Source organism: Peromyscus eremicus, chromosome 4, assembly GCF_949786415.1.
Source record: "Peromyscus eremicus chromosome 4, PerEre_H2_v1, whole genome shotgun sequence".
In the NCBI taxonomy this organism is placed as follows: domain Eukaryota; kingdom Metazoa; phylum Chordata; class Mammalia; order Rodentia; family Cricetidae; genus Peromyscus; species Peromyscus eremicus.
The window spans coordinates 20,604,733-20,620,874 of NC_081419.1; the positions used below are offsets into that span (position 1 = coordinate 20,604,733).

Consider the following 16,142-nt stretch of genomic DNA (forward strand, 5'->3'; position numbering starts at 1 on the left):
GAACTACAGAGTCAAGCTTCACCAATAAATTGCAAGAGATGGAAGACAGAATATCAGCAATGAAATCTACAATAGAAGAAATTGATACAATGATCAAGCAAAATGTTAAATCCAAAAAGTTCATGACACAAAGCATCCAGGAAATCAAGGATGCCATGACAAAACCAAACTTCAGAATAATAGGAGTAGAAAGATAAGAATCACAGCTCAAAGGCCCAGAAAATATTTTTAACAAAATCATAGAAGAAAATTTCTCTAACTCAAAGAAGACATGCCTATAAAGATATAAGAAGTTTAGTGTCCACCAAATAGGTTGGAGCAGAAAAGAAATTCTCTGTGCCACATAGTAGTCAGAACACTAAACATACAGAACCAAGAAAGAATATTAACGCTTCAAGGGAAGCTGGGTGGTGGTGGCACATGCCTTTAATCCCAGCACTCAGGGAGACAGAGGCAGGTGGATCTTTGTGAGTTCGAAGCCAGCCTGGTGTAAAAAGCAAGTTCCAGGACAGGCTCCAAAGCTACACAGAGAAATCCTGTCTCAAAAAAAAAACAAAAAAACAACAAAAAAAAAAGCTGCAAGGGAAAAAATAAATTAACACATAAAGATGGACCTATAGAATTACACCCTAACTTCTTAATGGAGAATCTAAAAGCCAGAAGGGCCTAAATAGATGTCCTGCAGACTCTAAGAGATCACAGATGCTCACCCAGACTACTATAACCAGAAAAATTTTTAATTACCATATATGGAGAAAGATCAAGGAAACATCAACCTTGACAATAATCACAAATAATATGAAATATCTTGGGGTATGCTGTGGGATAATGCTCTTGTACACTGTAAAGATTTGTCACTTTTATTGGTTTAATGAAATGCTGATTGGCCAGTAGCCAGGCAGGAAGTGTAGATAAAGTGGCCAGACTAGGAGAATTCTGAGAAGAGGAAAAGCCAAGATGGAGTCACCAACCAGACACAGAGGAAGTAAGATGAGAATGCAGGACTGAGAAAAGATACCATGCCGTATGGCTAAACATAGACAAGGACTATAGGTTAATTTAAGCATAAGAGCTAGTTAGTTATAAGCCTGAGCAGTAGGCCAAACAGTTTATAATTAAAATAAGCCTCTGTGTGTTTATTTGGGACTGAACAGCTGCAGGGTATTGACTTAAAAACAGACAGGTTAATCAATGGAATTGAATCAAAGGCCCAGAAATAAATCCACAAATCTATGGACACCTTAGTTTTAGCAAAGAAGCCAGAAATACACAATGGAAAAAATCATCCTTAATAAATGCTGCCCTAACTGGACGTCAACATGTAGAATGCAAACTGATCCATATCTTTCACCCTGCACAAAACTCAAGTTCAAGTGGATCAAAGACCTCAATATAAAACCAGACACACTGTACCTCATAGAAAAGAAAGTAGGGAATAGCCTTGAACTCATTGGTACAGGAGACAACTTCCTGAAGAGAACACCAATATCATAGGAAATAAGTACAATTAGTAAATGGGACCTCATGAAACTTAGAAGATTCTGTAAGGCAAAGGATACTGTCAATAGGAAAAATTACAACCTACAAAATGGGAAAAGATTTTTACCAACTCCACATCCAATAGAGGGCTAATATCCAAAATATATAAAGAGCTCAAGAAACTAGACATCAATAAACCAAATGACTCTATTGAAAATTAGATACATTTCTAAACAGAATTTTCAACAGAAGAATTTCAAATGACTGAGAAACATTTAAAGAAATATTCAACATTCTTAGCCATTAGGGAAATACAAATCAAAACCACTTTGAGATTTCATATTAAACCTGTCTGAATGGCTAAGACTAAAAACAAATAAATAAATTTTAAAAATTAAAAAACAAGTGACATCTCATGCTGGCAAGGATGCAGAGCAATGGGAACACTCCTCCATTGCTGGTGGGAGTGTAAACTAGTACAGACACAATGGAAATAAACATGTCATTTCCTCAAAAAATTAGGTATCCATCTACCTCACGACCCAGCTACACCATCCTTGGGCATATACCCAAAGGACATTCTATCCTACAACAAAAACACTTGCTCATCTATGTTCATTGTTGTTTTATTCATAATAATCAAGAACTAAAAATAAACCTAGATGTCCCTCAATTGAAGAATAGATAAAGAAAATGATGTTCACTTACATAATGTTGTATTACTCAGCTGTTAAAAACAATTACAACATGAAATTTGCAGGCAAATAGATGGAACTAGAAAAGATCATCCTGAGTGAGGTAACCCAGACCTCGAAACACAAACCTGGTTTGTACTTACTTATAAGTAGACATTAGCTGTTAAGAAAAGGATAATCATACTAAAATCCACAGATTCAGAGAGGCTCAGTAACAAGGGGGGTTAAAGGAGGAAGCTTGGATCTCCCTGAAAGGAAATAAAATAGATTTTGCAGGTGAACCTGGAGCAGGTGGGGATGGGAACAGGAGTGATCATGCAAGGATTGGGAGAGAAGGAGGCAAGAGTACTGGGAGACATGACTGGATTTGGGGAACAATTTAGGGGCAATGTAGAAAGCTTGCATAGAAGAAGTTCCCTGGAATCTGTGAGAGTGACCTTAGTGAAGCCTGCTAGTAATGGGGGATATGGAGCCCATCCTAGGCATATTCTAACATATGGCCATCACCATGTAAGGCTCCTAACAGCAGAACTAAGACATAAACCCAGCTACAAAACATAAAGTCTGTCCTGTATATAATATGTGCTGGGGCAATGGTAGTGCAGAACTTGTGGGAGTGGCCAATCCATGACAAACTTGAGGCCCATGCCACAAGAAGAAGCTCACATCTAGCACTGCCTGGATGGCAGAAAAAAAAAAGAAAGAAAGAAAAAAGTCAGTGAAATGATTTCTAGTGCTACTCTGCTCTACTCCTAATTATCATCAGAAGGGCATCACTCAGCAACTGATGGGAGCAGAAGCAAAGATCCACAGCCAAACATTAGGTGGATCCAGGGAAATCCCACAGAAGGGAAGGAGGAAGGTTTGTAGGAGCCAGAGAAGTTGAAGACACCAAGAGAATGCTTCTTACAGAATCAACTAAGCAGGGTTCATAGGGGCTCACAGAAACTGAAGAGACAAACACAGACCCTGTATGGATCTGAGTTAGGTCCTTAACATACACCTTATGGGTTGTATATCTTGGTACTCTGGTAGAAATCCAAACAATGGGGTCATGTGAAGTGCGGTGAGGTGGGGGTTCTAACTCATTTGTTTGCCTTTTGAACCCCTTTCCTACTACTGAGTTGCCGTATCCAGCGTGATTTTGGGGTGTGTGCCAAATCTTATTTTATCTTTTTTATTTATTTATCTTTTTTTTTAAGGAAATAGAAGAGGATTTGATCTGGCAGAAGGGGAGATAGGGACAAGGACTAGGAGCAGTGGAAGGAGGGGTAACTTTGGTAGGGATGTAATGTATGACAGGAGATATATAATAATAATAATTAATAATAATAATAATAATAATATAGCAAAACCATTAAGAGGGCTAAATATCTGTAATAAGCTATAGTCAAATGTCTACAAACAAGTTTCTTTAATCCTCAAAAGCTGTAGCTGTACTTCCTCAAACCTCAGCCTTAACTATCTCCAGAAGTGCAGCTTCTACACCAGTATATCCTTTTGAGCTCTTCTGATCTTCAGCTACCCTCACACAAAGCTCACACTTGCAGACCTAGCTACATTTGAGCTTCTGCTGCATCAGCTTCATCTGACCTAGCTTTAATCACAAAAGTCCAGCACTTACCTAATATGAAGAAGGCTACAATATCATATCAGACACATGTTCAGCAAGAGGAACACATGTGGTGTACAGACATACATGCAGGCAAAATATCCATACATATAATTCTTTATTTAATGTTATAAATAAAAATATAAAAAAATTAAAGGAGATACAATAAATACAGGAGTGATGTTCTAGAAAACACAAAGATAAGGATAAATGAAATGACTGTGACAATTCAGAATTTAAAAACTGAATTCAGTGAAAAGATAGAAAGACTGAAAATAACTCAAGCTGAGGAAAAGATGGAATGGAAAAGCTCTATAACATATACAAAATGAAAAAGAAAGAATTACAAGTAGAATCAATCAAGTAGAAGCTAGACTATCAGGACTCAAATATAAATTGAATGTATTGAACCACTTCAGCAAAACAAGGCAAGTAAAATAATTGAAAAGAATATGCAAAAGCTTTAGAATGCCAAGAAAAGATCAAATTTGAATTATAAACATAGATAAAGGAAAGGAATCTGAAAACAATAACATAGACCAGATCTTGAAAAAGAACACATAAGACTGGGTATGGTTGCAGACACCTTTATTCCAGAAAATGGGAGACAGGGATAGGTGGATGTCTGTGTGTTTGAGACCATCCTGGTCTACCAAAAGAGTCTAAGACCATTTAGGGCAAAATGAGATCCTTTATTAAAAAAGAAAAGAAAAGAAAAAGAAAAGAAAGGAAGAAAAAAGACAAAAGACCAGGAAGAAAATTTACCCAAATTTAGGGAAGACACAATCACACAAATTCTTGTAGCACACAACATCAATTAGACAGGAAAAAGAAAAACTTCTCATGGCATGTTATAGTTAAAACATTAAATAAAAAGACCACATACAGAGTATTGAATGCTCCTGGAGAAAAACCACAAGTCACATAAAGGAAAACTCATTAAGAATAACAGTTAATTTCCCAATGGACTCTTTAAAAGCCAAAGATCCTGAAGCAACATACTCCAAGTTTTAAAAAACAATGAATGCCGACCCAGACTCCTGGACCAAGTAGAATTATCTCACGTAGTTGAAGGAGAAAAAAACATGTTTCATGATATAAACAGGAAAAAGAATCCATGTTCACTAAACCATCCCTATAGAGAATGCTAGTAGCAGTAATTAGGATTGAGGAGAGGAATAAGAATAGTCAAGGGACTATAGAAAAATGAATGACACTATAATAACTGAAACACAAAATAGCACAAAGAGCACAAACAGCAAAAATATCAAAATGACTGCAATCAACACAGACCTTTTATTAATACCCTTGAATATCAGTAGCCTTAACTTCCCATCCTGATGATACAGGCTAGCTGAATGGAAAACAATTCCATCTTTTTGTTATCTACAAGAAACTCAGCTTTAATGAGTACCACCTTAAAGTCAAAGAATGAAAAGAAGTAACCTAAGCAAATGGGAAGTAAAATGACACTGACTTCCTAATATCTAACAAAATAAACTTCAATATAAAACTAGTCAAAAAGACAATGATAGAAACTTTATTCTAAAAAGGGATCAATTAACCCAGAAGGCATTATATTCTAAATGAATTTGCAACAAATTCTCTCATACCCAATTTCATAACAAGTGTATTACTGGAGTTAAAGGCAAATATAAATAGTAAATGATGTAAATATTATTCTACTTTCTCCAGTAGATTATTAATTTGGCCAAAAATAACAGAAAAATCAAAATTGAATGATAATTATACATCAAATAAACATAACTCACACATATATGAATATATATATATATATATATATATATATATATAAAATATTCTACCCAAAGACCAAAGAATATGCATTCTTCTTATTAACACATGGAAGAAGCTTCTCTAAAATGAACTACAACCTGAGACACAAAACAAATCTTAACAATTTCAGAAGATTGGAGCAACTCCGTATATAATTTCTGGCCATGATGCAATAAAACTCTGAATCAGCAGAAAATGAATAGCTATTATTTCCACAAAGTCATGGAGATTGAGGAACACATTACAAAATTTTTCATAATATCCTCATTACAAATCAAATATCTACTAATAAAACTAACAAAAGAAGTGAAAGGCCCTAGAATGAAAATGTAAACAATCTGAATAAAAGAACTGAAGACGATGGAAAAAGCACTAGATGGTGGAAAAATCTGCCATGCTCATGGAGCAGTCAAATAATATTGAGAAAATGATTATACTACCAAGAGTATGATAACCCAGACCTGGAAACAAAAACACCACATATCCTTTCTTAATTTTAGTTTCTAGCTCCAAATCGTTATATTTTAGGTTATAACCTTTAACAGCGTCTGCAGAAAACAAGAAGAAAAGTGGATCACTTCTAGGAGGGGGGCTGCTTTTAAACTGGCTATGAAGGAAGAATTAAGAAAATGTGGGAGCTTTAACTGAGGAGTGAAAAGGGAGAAGATACTGGGGAAGAGAGAAAAAAGAGAGATAAATAACACTATTTGGAATACTCATTGTTTTATGCTTACTCAAAATTACACACACACACACACACACACACACACACACACATACACACAAAGACACATACATACATGAAGTTGTACCACTTGGGGTGATAATCCCCCAATGCTCCAATCAAGAACCATAGAATTTCTCACAAAACTCCCACGCCAGGACTCCCCAAACACTATATGTAATGTAATTCCTGCTTAGGTTGCCTCCCACAAATTGAAGATAAGTCCTTATTGCTGAAAACACTCTTTGGACACATGACTTGTAGATATCAAGATGGAGCTGATCTTAAAGACTCCTTCTTCATGGCTCTCTCTCATAGTATCAGGGAGAGCTCTTCCAGTTGCCAAGGGAAAAAGTTGTCAATAGTCCAGCTGTGAAACCTACAAACCACAATATCGAGCAGGATGTCCCCAAAGTTACAATAATGGTCTTGGTGGTATGTAACAGCTATCGCATTGGACTTAAGCCATGCTCAAAAGGAGGGAATTTATACCTGGTACTTTAAACCTAGTCATCTTCCCATGGTAGATAAGGTAATGTACAATAATACTGAAGCTTTCCTAAATCAGTACCTGTTGTGGAATATTCCTTTACACTGTGTGAAGATGTGTCACTGTTATTCAGGTTAATAAAGAGCTGAATGGTCAATAACTAGGCAGGAAGAGGTTAGACAGGATGTCTGGGGACAGATAGTACACATAGAAGAAGAAGGAGTCACTATCCAGATGCAGAGGAAGCAGGGCATGTAGGAGGAGAGGTAAAAGCCACATGCCATGTGGAAGCACATAGATTAAAATAAATGGGTTAATTTAAGTAATAAGAGCTAGTGGGACAAGCCTAAGCTAAGACCAAACTTTTGTAATTAATAAGAAGTCTACATGTGGATATTTGGAGCTGACAGTACAGAAAAAGACTCATTACAGGCATCAATTCATTCTAAGTACTCATCTTTACATTCAAAGATATATGTACAATGCTCCTCTTACCTATTACCAATGTAGCTTATATTTACAGCAGACAAAGAAGACATGGAAAGGCCCAAGTGGTCAAACTGCAAATAAACAACTTACTGTGGGGATCCCAGCTCTAATATCTGTATATTTCAACTCCTAAATCTAAGGATCAGGAAAACTAATGAGAAAGAGACAGAACAATTGTACTAGTCAGAGGACCAGGGTGTCTGCCTTGAGTTGTTTCTTATATATGAGAGGAAAGACAAATCCATGATATCTCATGAATATGGTTGCCTAAACAGTACCTATCAAATGGCAAAACCAGTTGACATGCTGATTGGATGAGGCAAATCACATAAAACCTCACCCTATGACATGCCTGTATGACAGGTTCAGTAGTGGCACAAATGTTATGAGAGTAACTAACCAGTTTTTGATTGGATTTAAGGCCTTCTTGAAGGAACCCATACCAGGTATTGTCAAGGTGGCCAAGAACCAGGGACTAAACAGGTGATGGCCTAATACTATTATTCTGCAAAATGAACAGAGCAATAAAATAACTCCTAATGACATACTGCTTGATCTGTAGATCAGGGTCTCATTCAACCCATACCAGAGAAGCTTCTTCTTATAGTAGAAGGGAATAGAATGAAGAGCAACAAGTGGACAATGTGCGAAGTAAGACAATGAGTCCTAATTGGGGTATCTACACCAAAGCCTACCCCTCAAGGATCAAGGATCCAGTTGGAAAAGAAAGAATAAATACTGTAGCAGCCAGAGGTTGTGGATGACTTCAAGAAAACACTGTCTTCCAGAAACAACAGTATTCATACTCATACGAACTCACAGAGACAGTGGCAGCACACATAAGACCTGCACAGGTCTGAGCCAGATGTGGTCCCCACCCTGAGAGTGGCAAGTGTGCATGAGAACCCATCCCTAGCCTAGAAGCTATCTATACTTAATATCCACTGGCAAAGGGAAAAAAATCACTTTTCTCCAATGGAATTTCACTGGTTGTATCTACCACAACCAGGCCAAACCTGATGCCCAGAAAGAGTTCACCAACACAAAATGAACTCAGTGGTATTTCTGTGAACTTGCTTAATTTTGCTTTGTTTTCACATTTTTTTCTGTCCTCGTTCTTTTGCTTATTTGTTTTGATTTTTGCTTTCATAATTTGTGGGTGTGTTTTTCTTGATTTTTTTTCAAATATATTTTTTAGCTTTTTAAGAGAGGAAGAGAAAAAAGAAAAAGTTAGGTGGATAGAAGGATGGATTTGAAAGAAGTTGGGGGAAGCACATACAATAGTATGAAAAAAATGTTTCTGAATTAAAAAAAAGAAGAAAACAAATGTACTCTTATATGAAAAGCTACAGGTATTTAATGGCTGCTCTTCTCCAGGGATGATCTGCTATAAATAGTAACAACACTAAGTGGACATAGCAAATTGTATTTATTTTTACATATGCATACATGTGTGTATTTACATTTGTATGAAATATTTAGAGAGCAAGAGGCCATGGAATTTGGATGGGAGTTATGAGGGACAAAGGAGTTGGAAGGAGCAGAGGAAAATGAAATGAAAAGAAAAATCGAAGGCCTTAAGTAAAATCAACATTATAGTGTTACACCTCTTTCAGTAGAAAAGTTAGGATCTTACTAAGTGATTAATCGTGACCTCTTATGAAGAGAAGTTTTTAAATAGAGTATGTGTTTATAGAAATTGTTGTGTGAATACCCACAATTACCACTTCTCAAAACATTTTGGAAAAAAATTAAATGCTAACAAAGCCTGGACCCAAGTCAGTGTTAGTAGGATGAGGTAGGCAAACAGCAGTTTCAGGCCATATTAAGTGGTGCCATATTGACCATGTATCCACTTCATTATTTTTGTAAACGTGTTGAATGATTTTATTTAGTTTCATTGTCCTTAACTAAAAGCAGTCATTATTGTTAAAGAAGTACTCTAAAAAGCTAAATGATATTCTTCAGAGATTTCGTCAGCAGAGATGGTTAAGAAGCAGATATAAATGTATCGGTCAGACCATGACCCAGTAATAAAATATCTGCCCCCTATGGTGATATTTTATTTGTACTAAAATGTTATTTGTATGTTAATAAATAAAGTTGCCTGGGGGTCAGAGCTATTAGCAAGCCATAGGAAAGCCAGGTGGTGGTGGCACACACCTTTAATCCCAGCACTTGGTAGGCAGAGCTAGGTATGTCTCTGTGTGTTCAGGGATACAGCCAGCATTGTATACACACGCCTTTATCTCAATACCAACCATAGAAGACCTGGAGGTCTGTACAGACAGGCAGTGACAAGGCGGCCATGTGGTTGGGTTTACAACCAATGAGAAAACAGAACAGAAAGTCTATATAAAGACTTTAACACAGGAAGTAGCTCTCTTTCGGAGAGGTAGGACCACTGCAGGAGGAAGGGTAAGGTTTTAGCTCTTGGCTCTGACCTCTTGGCTTTCTTCTTTGCATTGGTTCTGTGTTTCTTATTTAATAAGATGGTTGGTTACATCTACAGCCCCCACCTATCATCTCCAAAGTTGTATGAACTGCATTAGCCTAACATAAAACTGTGTAACACAAAGTGAAGTCATCACTAAGGAGTGTCTTTCTCCTATTTTTCCTTAAATAGGTCTTTCAAGGTTTACAAATGTTCTGATGAAACTTTACAAATTACACATTTTAATGGCTTAGTCATCAATTTTAAAAGTTCTAATGAAGAGCTAAATGTTAAAAAAATATAGTCTGAAATTAGTATACATTTCCTATATACCAGTTTGTAATTCCTTTAGAAAGATCAAGTGACATTTTTCGAAGAAAATGGTTATCCCTGGTCTGTATCAAATTCATCCATTCATTATTTAAGTAGCTAACTTTTACATCATCAAGACAAGAAATTTTTTTTTCTTTTGGAAATTACCTGGGCACTTTAATTCATCTGAATAGTCTCCACAGTCATTAGACCCATCACATATCCAGCTTGGCAGAATACACAGTGAGGTAGAGTTACATCTTATGAATCCTGTGGATTTCACTCCAAGTTTATAGAAATGTGTGCAATCTGTATTATCTAGAAGGATATGAATAAAAATGAAATTAAAACCACATTTTCAAGAGTTATGAGGCTTCTATGTAGGTCACAGAGGCAAGAAAACTTAATATCACTAAAGAAGTAAATACACAATTATACTACACAACAGGGTTAATTACATATCAGTTCTGGGAGAAGCTCAGGAAAAAGTTGGACAGTGTTCAACTCAACGCCAACAGGTGTTCAGACACGAACAAACAAAAGGAAGTAGTAATTCTTACTGCAGTCCTTTTCATCTGAAGCATCTGCACAGTCCATGTTTTGGTTGCATCGTGCTGATCTTGGAATGCAAGTCCCATCTGCACAGCGAAACTCAACTGTGGAGCAGGTTGACACTAGAAAAAACACAGTACATAAGTAAATGAGGAGAAGAGATTGAAAATTACCTCTGCTTTATATTTTGAGAATTTTCATGAATTTATTCAATTTTATTTTAGTTTGATGTTTGAATTTATATATCTAAAGGGACACCCTGGCCCCCCAGCCTTCACCCCAATGTGTCTCCTATGTCTTCAGTCATTATGTAATTCTGTCTTAAGTGTGAATTTCATCACACCAATTTGTAATTGCCAGCTCATGTACCTTAGAACCCCCTATGGTGCAGGTTTGATTAAAGGAGGAGTTATGTCTTCATTCTGATCATACGGATCCAGAACCGAGATGACATTAAAATTGCAATGAAAATCCTCTCTCCTTCCATCCTCTATAGTATAAGATTATGACAGAAGCAAATGTATGACTGCATGCCTCAAAGGAATTCTTCCTGCTACAGAAACATGCATAAGCAGGAGTGGGGAAGCGAAGGACATACTGGGTTTCTTTTATTACTCAGAATGGACAATTGAGAATTATCATTGATAAAAAGCCATCTATGCAATGGTACATGCCATAGATTCCTGAACACATTACTGCTCAACTATGTTGTTAGTATTTATCATAGCAAATACAGATGACTCACAGCAAAAAACATATATAGTCTGTCGCCCTGCTATTGCTATAAAAGTATAACTTTAGAATTTCGCATGCTTAGATAAAAATATGTTTCAGTGTGTTAATTTCCTTATATACAGGTTTTAAATAATATATTATTCTTAATTATACATTTATTTCTAGGTTGCTTAACATTCATTATCATGTAACAATTGTCAGCAAGATATTGTGAACAGGTGTATGGTATAGTATATATTTTAGATTAATTTAAGTGAGATTTTTATTCCAATCTTAATTTCCACACACAGATTATATCAATGAATAATGTAAAGGACTCTTTGATTATGTAGCCTTTATTTACATTGATACTGTAAAATGCCTATTTAATTATAAACAAAAATTATATCAATTGAAAATGGTTAAAAAAACTATCTTAAAATATGCAGATTTTACTCAGGGGTATGTATGTCATTTATATTTCATAACACACTGCTCTTATTATATTTAATTGTATCTTTAAATTGCATACTTATTTGTGTTTAAATGATGATTAGAATAAATGTTTTATTTACAATTTGTGATTAAAATTGCTTCACTGTTTCTTCATTAAAAATAACAACTTAGCATGCAAAACAAATAATGCCATCATCAGCAGAGATAAATGCATTGTTCCCCAAGGGGAAAATTAATTTTTATGTTCTAAAAAGCACTTTTAATATACCTTTCTATTTCATTTCTTTTTTTTTTTTTTTTTTTTTTTTTTTTGGTTTTTCAAGACAGGGTTTTTCTGTGTAGCTTTGCGCCTTTCCTGGGACTCACTTGATAGCCCAGGCTGGCCTCGAACTCACAGAAATCCGCCTGCCTCTGCCTCCCGAGTGCTGGGATTAAAGGCGTGCGCCACCACCGCCCGGCCTATTTCATTTCTTATTCAGCTTTTTTTTGTAGAAATAGTAAATATATCATACTGGAAGTACACATGTCAATCATTTACAATTCGTTATTTTACCTATTGGTCTTTCATTAGCTATACTCTAAAATATTTCTTGCAATCTCTGTTTAGTAAGCAGATACATTTCTTTGTGAACTAACACTGCAGATATAAGAAATCCTATGAATATGCATCTAAAAGAGAATTTAAACATGGAATCCATGAAAAATGACCATTGTGAGGCCAACTGCACCACCATGTAGTACCATCTCCTTCAAACTTTCACAGGAAGTCTTTATGTGGTGGATAAGATAGTTGTGTAGCTTGGTTTGTTTAAGGGGCCCCTGACAGTGGAAATAGGATCTATCCCTGGTGCATGAACTAGGTTTTTGAAGCCCATTGCCTGTGGTGGGACACACTGCACATCCTTGATGCAGGGGAGGGGCTTGGACCTGCCTCAGCTGAATGTGTCAGGCTTTGCTGACTCCCTATGGGATACCATAACTTTTCAGAGGAGGGGATAGGGGGTGGGCTCGGAGGGAAAGCTGGGTGGGGGGAGCAGGAGGAAGGATGAAGAGGGATCCGTGGTTGATATATGGAGTGAATAAAAAATGTCTGAATAAAAAATAAATAAATAAAATATATGAGACAGTGAAGAGGAAAGTTATGACCCTAGGTACATGGTCTGACTGTAAAGAATACTCAAGTTTCAAAGATTTTAGGGTTACAGAGTTTCATATATAATACTGAAGCTCTTGTGAAAACCAGGAAAAGGAAAAGTGGAAGCAGTAGAGGAGAGTCTTGGGGTTCTGTAGTGAAAATAAAAATAACAAGAGGAACTCTTAAATACAAGAAAAGCAAACACAACTGTGAAGTTAAATAGAGTTGTTAGAGAACAGCACCAAGTAAGTGATGAGCAATCACTCAGGAGAGTCGACCTGAGAATAGAAAGTATGGGATACATTTCTTCCTTTCTTTTCCACAAAAGAGTGTCTGAGTTGCTTTTCTTTTGCTGTGAAAAGACACCATGACCAAGGCAATTTAGAGAAGAAAGAGTTTATTTGGGACTTGCAGTTCCAGAGGGTGAGTCCATAATTATCATGGCAAGAAGAATAACTACAGGAAGGCAGGCAAGCAAGCATGTTGCTGGAGCAGTAGCTGAGAGTTCACATCTGAGATACAGCCATGAGGTAGACCAAAAGAGCTAACTGGAAACAGTACAGGGGTTTTAAGGCCTCAAAGCCTACTGGAAGTGATAGATCTCCTCCAACAAGACGGAATCTCCTGATCCTTCCCAAACAGCTCCACCAATTGGGGAACAAGCATTCAAACATATGAGCCTGTGGGAGCTAGTCTCATTCAAACCACAAAATAAGGTTAAAAAATCCTGGATACACAAATGGACTGTCATAAATAGAGTATAGATGTGAAGTGGAACTCGTTGTCCCCTTTACACATCTTCACTGATTCTGTGACTAGCTGTAGAGTCACAGAACAGTGATGAATGGGAAAGGTATTGGGCTTTTCAATATGGGAACATAATTCTGTAAGCATTAGGGTCAGGATGGTGGTAGGAGACCATGATTCTTACATTAGTAGTCAATGAAGATAATTTAATGAGACAAATGACACTCTAAGGATTCTTGTGTTAAACACATAATTCCCAGCATTATGTAGGAGGTATATATAGCTGGAAGAAATAGCTTCCGGAGTTGAGCCTCTGAAAGCTAGAACTGCCTCCAGCTCTTCCCATGTCTCTGCTGTCTTTCTGCCATGAGGTAAACAGCCCCCTCTATATTCTGCCACAGTCATGTCGTTCTGCTGCACCAAGCCCTAAAAAGATGGAGCCAAGACCATGGCCTTTAAGACTATGAGCCAATATCAAGCTTTTTTAAAGTTGTTGTGCCAGGTATATCAGTCATACTGATGATAAACTATTGTGACATGCAAATAGCAGGAAATTCATTAAATAAGTATATTATTTTCTTTTATACTCCTGTGATAACACATGTTGAAGGCAACTTATAGAAGGAAGAGTTCATTTGGTGCTGTGGGATGTTCTGTATGGCAAATGTGTTGCTCTGATTGGTCAATAAATAAAACACTGATTGGCCAGTGGCTAGGCAGGAAGTATAGGCGGGACTAACAGAGAGGAGAAAAGAAAGAACAGGAAGGCAGAAGGAGTCACTGCCAGCCGCTACCAGGACAAGCAGCACGTGAAGATGTGGGTAAGCCACATGGCAAGGTATAGATTTATAGAAATGGATTAATTTAAGCTGTAAGAACAGTTAGCAAGAAGCCTACCACAGCCATACAGTTTGTAAGCAATATAAGTCTCTGTGTTTACTTGGTTGGGTCTGAGTGGCTGTGGGACTGGCAGGTGAGAGAGATTTGTCCTGACTGTGGGCCAGGCAGGAAAACTCTAGCTACAATTTGGCTTACAGTTTGAGAGAGATGGAAGTCCATTGTGGGCAAAAATTGTGGCAGGAAGCAACAAGCATGGTGGCAGAAGCAGAAGCTGAGAGTTTACGTCTCAAACCACAAACAGGAAACACAGAGCAAACTCCAAATGGCAAAGTCATTAAACACTGAAAATCAGCCCCTAGTGACATACTTCCTCCAAGAAGGCCGCACTCCCTAAACTTGATTAAACAGGGCCACCTACTGGTAACAAAAATCAAAATGCCTGTGAATGTTGAGAAGATCTCATTCAAAACATACAATAAGAAAACAAATGTCAATTCTGGGAAAGAAAAATCAAAATCTACTCCATGTTGCTTCAATTACAGTTTTAGGGTAGTTTCTGAGGTGAGATATACTGAAGTTTCTAATTTGACAGGTGAAAAAGAAAGTTGCCTGATTATTTTTCCCCAGGTTAAAACTCTTGAATAAGAGAGAAATAGAAATTATTTGATTTAAATAAAGATAGGCCAAGTGTGAAATATTCAGCTTTTCCCTCCAGATAGTCTAGAAGAAGTCATTAGTCTATAGAACCCTAGTAAGAACATAGCCACACGCACACCAGGAGTAGAAATGAGTTACCACAAAATAAGTCTGACAGGGACAGCGGATCAAAAGGAGCAGTGAGGTGAAATTCAAAGCCACTGACTCTTCCATACACTTTCCTAGTTTCCTTCTTTCTTCTACTTTCTTTTTATTTTGTCAATTAAAGTACTTTATGAGATAAAAAAGACATAAAATCAATAGGTCTTTCTGTGGTTCACAGAATAATTCTTATAAATGACTGAAGTTGATTCTCTCTTCTTACTTTCCATGCTACTTGCAGCCATTGAATCTGACATGGGGGTTTGAACACAAATGACATTAATTTTTCTATTGCAATGCTAATTTGTTTACTCTCATGCACACCTTCTATTTAATGATTCCATAACTGCTTAGCTTTTCAAGGTGCACAAACACAGAGGCACTGTTAATTTCTTTTTGGGCCATGGTTATATTTTTCTTATAGATTATTGTTTGTGGACTCTTTCAGTGTTTTTCTGAGCACTTGTGAAAACAAAAACAGAACAAATAGAAAACCCTGGCAGCCTTCATCTGTCCTTTGGGAAGCTTCAGAATTCCTGGTGCTCTGGTGCACCTGAAAGTATCTAGTTACTCAAGGACACCTGAGGGAAGCAATTACACTCATCTCAACATGGTGACACTTATGTCCTCCCCCCAGGTCAGGTCACTCAACCTGTCACACAACAATAAGAGGAATACAAAAATGACAAACTTTGTGAGACTTCTTCAGGTCTAAGCTCTTGGTAATGAAATAAACAGGTTTAAAGGGACAATAAATATAAGATTGATGAAGATTCAGGATTATTCTCTGTGTTTAAAAGAGAAGAAACCCAAAAGAATTCATTCTAACAGGTATTTCTACTCTGCTACTGTGGATCAGAGACATAGC

The 16,142-nt window shown here is 36.9% G+C and overlaps 1 protein-coding gene across 1 annotated transcript in view; it reads right to left on the minus strand.

The window, feature by feature from the left end:
• Positions 1-16,142, minus strand: part of Lrp1b (LDL receptor related protein 1B) — a 1,617,914-nt gene that overhangs the window by 301,948 nt on the left and 1,299,824 nt on the right. The window contains exons 48-49 of the mRNA XM_059258831.1: positions 10,593-10,706; positions 10,201-10,350 (exon numbers count right to left, since the gene is read on the minus strand). Of these exons, the coding sequence (XP_059114814.1) occupies positions 10,201-10,350; positions 10,593-10,706 (264 nt within the window). The remainder of the gene's footprint in view (positions 1-10,200; positions 10,351-10,592; positions 10,707-16,142) is intronic.